The sequence below is a fragment of the Podarcis melisellensis genome (genome assembly GCF_964234715.1).
Source record: "Podarcis melisellensis genome assembly, chromosome: 1".
Classification (NCBI taxonomy): Eukaryota; Metazoa; Chordata; class Lepidosauria; order Squamata; family Lacertidae; genus Podarcis; species Podarcis melisellensis.
In genome coordinates, this window is record NC_138528.1 from 85,391,073 (window position 1) to 85,401,914 (window position 10,842).

General features: G+C 41.9%; 1 protein-coding gene across 1 annotated transcript in view; it reads left to right on the forward strand.

The window, feature by feature from the left end:
* LOC309375205 (protein lifeguard 3-like) overlaps positions 1 to 10,645 on the forward strand; it is a 36,345-nt gene extending 25,700 nt beyond the window's left edge. The window contains exons 3-12 of the mRNA XM_081920788.1: positions 711 to 805; positions 1,655 to 1,719; positions 2,739 to 2,792; positions 4,174 to 4,224; positions 4,583 to 4,622; positions 6,228 to 6,265; positions 6,959 to 7,046; positions 7,826 to 7,921; positions 8,458 to 8,511; positions 10,031 to 10,645. Of these exons, the coding sequence (XP_081776914.1) occupies positions 711 to 805; positions 1,655 to 1,719; positions 2,739 to 2,792; positions 4,174 to 4,224; positions 4,583 to 4,622; positions 6,228 to 6,265; positions 6,959 to 7,046; positions 7,826 to 7,921; positions 8,458 to 8,511; positions 10,031 to 10,177 (728 nt within the window). The 3' untranslated portion in view covers positions 10,178 to 10,645. The remainder of the gene's footprint in view (positions 1 to 710; positions 806 to 1,654; positions 1,720 to 2,738; positions 2,793 to 4,173; positions 4,225 to 4,582; positions 4,623 to 6,227; positions 6,266 to 6,958; positions 7,047 to 7,825; positions 7,922 to 8,457; positions 8,512 to 10,030) is intronic.
* Positions 10,646 to 10,842: the final 197 nt, after the last annotated feature.

Sequence of the window (10,842 nt, forward strand, 5' to 3'; positions counted from 1 at the left end):
ATTTGCCTGATTTAATTGCCATATTATACTTTCAAACAACCTGGTTAAAAGGGTGGGTTTCCTTCATGCTTTCATTATACTTATATGGATGAATGGGCAACGTGCATATTCTCATTTGCTCTAGTGACTATGAATATGGAACTATGGTGTGGTAATCAAATCTAGGTTATGTTCATAGGAAGTTAAAGGGTGTGTGTATCATGGAGGAGGCGTTAAAAAGAAAGGCTTGTGCTATAATAGGCCACTCTTTTTGATCTGCAGCTAAAATTGCCTTTTGAGGCAAATACACTTCTTAGCCACATAAAGTGGTCTGAGAAGAATATGTACTTAATGCACAGCTTCAGGAGATTTTGCAATCAAGCGGCTTGGTTTCAGTAGCAGCTGCCTGGCAGCAAATACCCAGGTGCTGAGATCTAAGTAACCTGAATGATCAGTGCAGAGGAAAGGCATATGGGAGATGGTGATTTTAGCGGAAGATAATGAGTAGCTAGAGAGGGTGAATTTAGAGCTCAGAGGGCACTGAGAGACTTTCAGCCTTTCAAAGAGTTGACTGTATGGGGAGCCAAGTCTTTGCACACCCACCCCAGAAGGCTCTGAAAAATACTATGCCAACCCAGGCCAGGAAATTGTTCCTGGTTCTCCTCTTCTCTAGTTAGAGCAGGTGAAGTTAATGTAGCATAAATACCACTATTTTGTCTTCCTTTTGACAGGAGATGTCTATGGTGGTGGCGCTACTGGAGAGGATGGGACTTTCACTACAGCAGACTGGGATGACAAGAAAGTCAGACACATTTTCATCCGCAAGGTAATAACTTGAGGAACTGCCGCTGTATGGTCCCCCATTGCAGCCTCTGCTTTAATGGATACTTCTCTTGGAATAAGCTAGTCTGTTGCCTTGTGTCAGAGGGAGAGAATCTGCAGCGAGCAATCCTTGGTATCCCTGCAAAGGAGTCTGTTCACTCTGCTAGGAGTGTTGCCCCGTTCTGCAGAAATGAATGAATTGTGGTTACAAGGCGACAACTAGGCATTGATAGGGGCAGGGACTCCTTTTAGAGAACTGAAAAGTTTTGCTAACAGTGTTAATAGAACAAACCATGCTGCTTTTTCAGCTAGCATTTTGAAGCACCCCCTTCTGCTATCCCTGGGTGACTGTGTAACATTTAAGAAATGCAGAACTGTAAGGAAGGACAGCTGAGCACAGCATCCAAACACCTAGGTGAGAAGCAGTTCAGAAATTGTTCCTTGCTTTCCCAAATGGCATCTGGTAGGTAGCAAACTCAGGGCAAGTGTAGGGAACCTGGGGCCCTCCAGATGTTGCTAAACTACAACCCTTATCATCCCTGACCATTGGCCATACTTGTTGGGGCTGATGGGAGTTTTAGTTGAGTGACATCAGAAGGACCGAAGGGTATCCACCTGTGCTCTAGGGCAAGAGTCTAGAAAAAACTCCTAGCCTGCAAACAGATAGGTGAACTGCAGGTGGCTGCAGCATAATCTGTTGGAAGCATCTGGCCCTCTCTGGAATCAGGGGTTCTTTAGAAGATTTACTGCAGTTCAGAAGACAGTGAAATGAGCACCATTCGTTTCCAGTCTCTAGGTTGGCATTACTGTGCGTTTACACAGCTTCATGTATACCACATGTCTTCATTTCCAGGTCTACACCATCATTTCTCTGCAGCTGCTGATAACTGTGGGCATCATTGCAGTCTTCACCTTTGTGTAAGTTTTTGCTCCAGCAGTCACAGACCAGTAGTGCTTTTCCCTACTGAGAAATGTCCGCAAAATAATGATGCTCAGCAAAGCAATGTATTTTTTTATTTCCCCTTTGTTCATGTTGAAGTTCAGCTTCCACCAGTAGTATTAACCATGCCAACTCCAGAATAGTTAATAGTGTTGTTGGAATAATACTGGTTCTATAATTTACTTCTTATTCAAATCTAACTCAGTCTATGGTGATAAGGAAAGAGAACAAACAGTTTAGGGGTATCTTTGGTAGTAAAATTAAAAGAGCCATAATTCTCCCTCCAGCAGTTAGTTGTAGTACTATACTAAATGCTTGGAATTATTATTTCCTGGAGTTAGTACCACCAGGGAAATAGAAACACCTTTTTTACAACCACAGGAAAAAATGGTTCTGACTTTATTCTATATACTTACTAGAACAGTGGTTCCCAAACTCCCACTTGAAAATTGCTGAGGGTCTTGGCAGGCTACTTAATGATTCCGCCCCCTGCTTGTTGTAGCAATTGCAATGCGCTGTGCTAGATGCTGTATGTTTTTAAGTGTGTTTCTACTGCTTACAGTATTTTGTTCCTTATATTGTATAACAATTTGCATTCCATGGAATTAGGACTGTAGTACAATGAAATACAATATAAGAAATAAAAGAAGCACTAGAGATACAATTAAAACTAAATATGAATCGTGTCTTTAATGTGGACATACCACAGTCTACCTGAATAAAGCTTGCAGACCACCAGTGACCCACAGACTACAGTTTGGGAGTCCTCTATCCTAGGCTATGCACTGCAATTGGAGCATGCCCTTAACAGTTGTCTTCTGTTTATGATCTATTCCTTATGAGGATGACACAGGGGGAAATGTTAATATGTAGCAGTGAGGATAGAGACTGGAGTGTGAAGGGATCATACGGATTTCTTGCAGAAGCAGCATTCTGCCTCCCATGATAATTAATGTGAGAGAAAATATTTATATTACATAATTTTCACTCTCCACAGTGAACCTGTATCCAGTTTCGTAAGGAGAAATGTTGCTGTATACTACGTATCTTAGTAAGTATTGGCTTCTCTCCAATATGCTTACAGGGCTGTGCTGTCTGTCTGCTCAGTTAAAAACATAAGAAGAGCCTGCTAGATCAGGCCAATAGCCCATGCAGCCCAGCATCCTGTTCTCACAGTGACCAACCAGAAGCCCATGGGAAACCTGCAAGCCAGAGCACAAGAGCATCCCTGTGGTTTTCCAACAACTGTTATTCAGAAACATTACTGCCTCCAACTGTGGAAGCAGAATGCAGCCACCAGGGCTAGTAGCCATCAATAGCCCTCATGGAGTTGTTCTGAGCTCCGTGGCACAACTTGGGCTAAATCAGTATTTTCTGTTATCGTGGATCTGGGTGACTATAGATACACCCTTCTTTGGGGATGGGAAAGCCTCTTGCCCAGGTTCTCCAGAAATCTGGCAACTCTGCTTGTGGAAGCAGGGATGGAACTTCAGGTTAGATCACCTCATTGCCCGGCCAGGCATTACAGGCACACAGCTTGCTACCACAGGGTTAAGGGCACACCACTGCATGTTTACAGGCATCACCCAAAGGCCAAGTGTGTATCTGTTGTCACCCTTTGGCATGATTAGTGGGGCAGAAGGTCCATGATCATCAGAAGTCAGCAATTATATCCTGCCTTGGTGCTGATGCTCCTATGTGGTTGCATTTCCCCCTCCATTTCCCATTACTGCTGTTTTGAGTAGTACAGAACTTTGCCATGGAACATGGTGCATAGGATGAGCATTTGCCTGGAAGTCAGTCGCTTCAAACTCTGTGGGACTTACCCATGTTTACTTGGAAATCAGATTGGGCTGCAAATAGCCTATATCCTATGAGAAGTGAAACGAGCCTGGAGATAGCTGGGCATCTGTCCCAGGATGTTAAACTTATCACCCTCCTGATGTTGCTGGGCTCCATCTCCCATCAGCCCCAGCCACCATGATTAATTGCCAAGGATGATGGGAGTTGTAGTTCAGCAAGATCCAGGGGGTCATAGGTTCCCTGTCCCTGGTCTATCCCACCAACTTCCATGTGCAAGAGAGTAGAGCTCGTAGTAGAAGCAGTGGTGAACAAGCCTAGCTCTGCTAAGATCTGATGAACAGAGAGAAAACCACAGAGACTGAACACCCCCTGAGGCGTCGGAAGTGGTGCTCAGGAGTGGCACCAGTGCCCTGAGTTCTCCTAAGTCAGCAAATGTCACTTATCAAGGTCCCATACCACAACAATTGAACCAAAATTAACCACTAATCAGGGTTTAGGGGGTGCCATATTCAACTCTTGTGCATCTGAAATCCCAGCCTTTTTGTGTCTTTAGGGAGGGATGCAAAGTTCTTGATAGATGCAAGGTCCTCCTATGACTCAAACATCTCACTCTTGTTTCCTTCCCCCAGTGCTGTGTTCTTCGTCACTTACCTGGTGCTGGCATGCTGTGAGGGCCCACGGTGAGTGTTACATTGGATATTCTTGGTGACTGTGGGATGTACTGTATAGGTAGGTGAGTGGCTGAATGTGAGGCGGGGTTTTGAAATGAGTGGCAGCTGGGCAACATGGGAAAACTAGGCTGTGCAACAATTTCCCACTTGTGGGTGGTTTGGAGCCAGCGGTGCAGTGTCTGGAGGGGTGTGCATCCACTTTGAATGAAGCCTGAACCCAGAGGCTGCTTTGGAGTCTAGAGCAGGATTGCAACTCACTTGGCCTCTTTGGTTCTGGTGAAAAATGCCTACAGCTGGGAGGATGTGCTGCAACACTTGGCCCTAGTGACACTGCTTACATGTCTCCTTTCTTTTCAATCTCTTCCAGGAGACGCTTCCCATGGAATCTTATCCTTCTGACCATCTTTGTAAGTAGGCAAGTTGTTCATGGGGCTTGGTCAATGGAATTTTCCGTGAATTCCCTCAGTGATGGTGGTGCAATTTTTTTTTTATTTTAAACATTTTTATTCCACTCTTCTTCCTCACTGCTCAGAGTCATTTACATGGGTCTAGCCCCATGGCATCCTCTCTGTAGCCTTATATGCTAATAAATAAATAAAAATTTAAAAAATGTCCAGTAGCACCTTAGAGACCAACTAAGTTTGTTCTGGGTATAAGATTTCATGTGGGTGGTTTGGAGCCAGCGGTGCACGAAAGCTTATACCCAGAACAAACTTAGTTGGTCTCTAAGTTGCTACTGGACATTTTTTTTTAATTTTTATTATTTATTTCGTCTGTGTCAGACCAACATGGCTATCTACCTGAATCCTTACATGCATTTTAGACTGAGGGATTGTTTTGAGTCAAGGTCTTACTCACTGAGCTTCAAGGCTATGTTTGGATTTGAGCACAGATCCTAGTGTGATGCCAGTGTACACAGTCCTTGGATGGACTACGTAGCGTAGATACGATGGGTTTTTGATGGAAACTTTAAAAAAATTAAAATTCCAGAAAAACCAGAGCTCCGAGGGATACTAAATTCTCTATGCCTAGTCTTGCTTTATACTCCAGTCAACACCTGAAACTATTTGTATGTAGCTTAACCTGAGCAAAAGGTTAATCAGCTATTTTGGATGTACACCCAGTCTAGATCTGAAGGCTATGTCTAATTATGTACACAAGACTCTTCTGGGGATATCTCACCATATTAAATTTTGGAGACTCTTATTGTTGCAGCAACTCCAGGCAGTTCAGTCAAAGATTTATATTTCTCTTGAGGCCCCACTTTGTGAATGTAACAGGTGTCCTCAGGGACTATGTAGTCATGGATTGGCAAAAACGTTATTGTTAAGGGGTTCATAATAAAACAATTTATTTATATCCCACTCTTTCCCCAAAATCAGTACAAATAAAACAACCAGTTTCTAAAGAACTTAGTACAACCAACACTTAAAAATAAAGGTCAGACAAACTCAAAATAGCAGCAGAGATAAAAGATGTCGCACCTTAAAACTGGCAGCAATCAAATGAGAAGTTACACGTTAACAACTTGTCTAAATACAAGTGCCTTCCGTTTCTAGTGAAAAAGACACAAAGAGGAAGCCTGACAAACAGCTTAGGACCAGGTTACATTAGAGCAGGTGTGGCTAATGTGCCCCTCCCAGATGTTGCTGGGCCACAACTCCTCAGTCCAGACCCTTGGCTGTGCTGGTTGGGGCTGGCTGGAGTTGGAGTCAAGAAACATCTGGAGGGCTACAGGTTAGCCACACCTGCTCTAAGGCACCCTGGTCTTAAGATGTGTAGGGCTTTGGAGCTACATTTCCCTCCTTGTCTTTACTAGCTGTGCTATCTCCCAGGACTGTGCTTACTTGATGAGAGCATCTGCAAGAAGAAAGGATGAGAAACAAAAGTTTCATCTGGTTTTCAGACTTGACAAATCCTAATCTGAAGCTATTGCAGAAGTGAAGCTCTTTGAGGTTATGGTGATATGCCAGGAAGGCAATATTCACTTTTACCTTCTATTTTTCTTCTAGACACTGGCCATGGGATTCATGACAGGCACCATTGCTAGGTAAGATAAACATCATCATCATCATCAGCTTGCTCTCTAGCATTTAAACTTGAGCTTCTTGCAAGGATGGTTACTTTCACAAATCTGACATACATTCTAACATCTCACAGCTGTGATTTAAATCAGGTACAGGATTTTGAGGGCCCTGATGATGCTACACAAACTTCTTGTTCTATCACTATGCTTTGGCCCAAGCATAGTTCTACTCCTTGTGTCATCTGCTGCTATATAAAAATTTCCAATACCTGAGCCTTATTGGTGTGTCCAGCCTACACCGAAATCATTCATTTAAGTCTCACTCCACACCGAGCATTGCCCATCTAGAAAGGAAGGTTTGTAGGTTCCCTGCCTTGAGGTGTTTGTGGCGGGGAGGTATGATTGCAATTCTAAGGGTTGAGACTGGGGTGTATTGGAAAGAAAGCTGTAAGCAGACTTGCTTCTAAATAAATGCATTTAAAACTGAAATGCTAAGTCAAAACAATGTTCTGTCTCTTATTAACAAAACAGTATTAATTCTGCTCTATTGAGACATATTCAACTTTGCATTTCCTTGCTATTCAGTATGTACATTGTCCTGAGTTTAGATCTAAATTGTGCACTTAGGATTCAGTGGCAAAAGACAGTTATCATAATGTAGAAAAACAAACCCCCCATACCCTGAGGTAAAAATAAATCTTGAACTCTCTATTTCAGCATGTACTCTACAAAGGCTGTTATAATTTGCATGATAATCACAGCGATTGTGGCCATAATTGTCACCATCTTCTGCTTCCAGACAAAGGTGAGGCTTGCTTCTTCCTTGAAGGTAACATTGGTGTGGTCCAGGGTGGATAAAAGTCAATGATTTTTTTTAAAGAAAATAAATTGGATTTTTTAAATTTTAAATTGGATTTTTAAAATAAAATGCTTCTGGAGGAAAAATCTTTCTAAAGATAGTTTTCTATTTAAGTTAATTATAGTTGAAAGGCTATTCATCAGGAAATAAGGATTTGTTTTAAGTTTTTTCGTGTGTGCTGAAACTCAGTCTAAGTTTTTTTTTTTTAAAAGTTTAACCACATCAGTTAACAAACATGGATACATATGCTATAATGTTATTGTTTTAGTTAAATAAATTGTTTAAATTGTTATTAAGGAAATGATTAATTTTCTGCTTCCAATAAAGTACAGCAGAAAAGTTGTCCATATATAAACAGTTAACTTATTAAACCTCACAATAATTTCATAATTATCTGTCAATGTATTTCTAATAGTATAACCAAATCAGTAATTTTTGATATAACTGTAAAAACTACTCTGAAAATTTATTATTCCAAAAATGATAGCTTCATCTGGTTGTAAATATTAAGATTATGCCAGCGAGAATGAGTCTTTCTGTGAAAATATGATTTAAATCAAGTCTTACTGACTAGTGATTTAAATCAAATCCACCCTGGTGTGTGTGTCTTCTGTATCATGGAGTTGGTAGAGCAAAGAGGTCTCCTGCAAAGTGTGGTATTGTGTAGAGCGGGCTACTTCCTATCTGCATCTTTCCCCCAAAATGTGTCTTGCTGTTGTTGGCAGGTGGATTTCACATCCTGTACCGGCTTGTTCTGTGTGTTGGGCATTGTCGTCATGGTGACTGGGATTATCACAGCCATTGTTCTGGCTTTCAAATACGTAAGTAGCTGACACTGAAAGCTTGGTCTGGGAAGGGATTGGCGATGTAAATGGTAAAATTCTTGCCCTCCAGGTGTTGCTCGAGTTCAACTCCCATCCTCTCTGACCATTGGCCATGCTGTCTGGGGCTGTGATGGGAGTCCAGCAACATCTGGCGGGCACAGGTTCCCCACCCCTGCTTTACAGCTGCAAGCAACTGGTCAGGTGTGTGTGATTTGCATTTGACCACTGCATGCTCCCATCAATTACCAGCTAATATTGATAAATCACTGCAACTAGCCAAGTGTCTGGCTCAGTAATGTGGGGGTTCTGGATAATCAGTGTCCTGCCAACCTTCTTTTTTGAAATGTTCAATTCACACTCTCCAGTTCCTCCAAATGGGTCCTGACTCTGTACTGATGCTCACATTTCACTCCCAGCCGCTGCTCTTATTTGTGCTCCGTGGACAGGCCTAGAGATGCTGTCAGTGAAGTTTTAATTCAATCAAAACACTCCGCTTGCAGGCCAGTGACTCATTTGGTTCTCTTTCCTTGCAGGTCTATTGGCTCCACATGCTGTATGCAGGCATTGGTGCCATTGCCTTCACCCTGGTTAGTAGATATATATAATTGTGTATATATAATTGCTGGTCATTTAGGTTTCTTGCCTGCTCTACATCAATAGGACTCAAGGCAGTCAATACTGGTGGGAGAACATAACCTTGCCTGTATCTTGTGCTATCCCCTGGGGGGAGCTGGGGTAGATAGCAACTTACGGCTGTAAGAACAGAGAGCAAGAAAGAGCCCAGTGCACAGCTTCAATGGGGGCTGTGTGGTGGCTCTCCCTCCCAAACAATATTTAATGTCATTCTGGTTCATTCTGGTTTGCTGTCATCATAGTGTGATGGGCAGTGCTACGGCTGCTACATTTGTGGCTCACCCTCTGCAGCAGTGAAGACTTGGCCTCACCACCTAGATATAATTTTAGTTATCTTGGGTGACTGGGTAGGTTGCTAATTGCAAGTGTCTCAGAGTGGAGGTGTAGTAATTAGGGCAATGGGTGTGGTTGCAGTATGACAAAGGTACCAAAATAATGCATGGATTGTGGTAGCTAACTTGGGGAATGAAGAAAATGTTGGTAATTTCTTCAAACAGTGGTGGGGCTCATTAGTGAGAACGATGAGACTGCTTATAGGAAAGAAGTACAGGGGTTAATTCAATGGTGTAAAGAAAACAATCTTATGCTTAACACCAAAAAAACCAAAGAACTCATAATTGACTTTAGGAGAAAGAAAAGTGTATTTTTACCATTGCACATAAATGGCGAGGAGGTGGAGAGGGTTGGTAGTTTTAAATACCTGGGCATTTATATCTCTGAGGACCTCTCATGGACTGCAAATATTAATATGGTTGTGAGGAAGGTACAGGGGAGGTTGTATTTCCTGAGAATGCTCAGGGGACTGAATCTATCTCAGCACCTACTTCTGTCCTATTATCACAGTACCATCGAGAGTGTCTTAACCTATAGTATATTATCGTGGTATGGGAGCAGCTCTGAAATGGATAAAAAAGCTTTACAGAGAATAATTAAAATTGCCCAGAATGTTATTGGGCTCCAACTACCAACCCTGGATGAGATCTTCATGTCTCGCAGCTTGAAGAAGTCACACAATATCCTGAGAGATCCCACCCATCCTGCTCACAGCTTCTTTGAACTGTTGCCTTCGGGCAGAAGATATAGGACAATGAAAACACGAACCACACACCTTCTGAATAGTTTCTATCCAAGAGCTCTGATTGCACTAAATAATGATCTCAGGGCCAGTTGCAAGAAATAGCAAGCAGGGAGTAGGAAGGAATGAGATAGGTTTTAGGTTATGTTATGCCTTTAATAGGTTACGTTATATTCTGGATTATGTTATGTTTTATAGATTATGTCTGAATAGGATGAGAGTGTTGGAGATACGTGCAAATGTGTATGTGAACCCGGTCTTTGGGTGTTTGATTTTCGTTGTTGTGTATACTGTGTATATACGGACAATGACAATAAATTTATCTTATCTTATCTTATCTATCTTATCATCTTATCTTAAAACTGGTGACTAACTGCTTTCCTCTTGGCTTTTGACAGTTTCTTGCCTATGATACCCAGTTGCTGCTGGGCAACAGAAAACACGCCATGAGCCCTGAGGAATATGTCTACGGCGCCCTCAAGATCTACACAGACATAGTCTACATCTTCACCTTCCTCTTGCAGATTGTGGGCAGCAGAGATTAGGAAGCTGAGGCCGTGCCTCTGTGCTAGAACTTTGGCAACCCTCCCTAGAAGTTCAGGGGACCCCTGACTTTTATTTTCTTAATATAATGTTCTGCTGCGTTGCTCTCGCCTCCTAGAATGTATAGACGCTACTAAGGGATTCACATAGTGGACAGAGCTAAAGATAAGATATGATACATTGTATACGCTGTAGATATTGACTCTAATTTGTAAGATGTCGTTTATTTCTCCATTTCCACATGTGGAATCCCCTTTTTTTATCTGATGCCCTGGGTACAGGAATCTGTATCACTGCTTTGGAGTGATGTATCCTAGCCCTCTCAACTTATCTCTTATTTGTATTTTTGTTTGGTTGTTTGTTTTTGGTCAGCTTACTTATCTAAAATGTAGATGGCCCTTCCAGCTAGAAAATCCAAAGATCCAGGGCTCAACTATACAACGGCAAATAAAATTTATATTTTTGAATAAGATCTCCTAGATTGATGTGATGGGGGCAGTGTTATGCTGGTTGCATTTATTATTGTTATTGTTATTATTATTACTACAATGTTTATTAACTTTCATTATAAAAAAATACAAATGTAAAAATTACATTCATCAACATGAAATACAAAACAAACATATGGGAACTAGAAGAGCTTGCAGCTGTAATCTCAGAGCCTCTA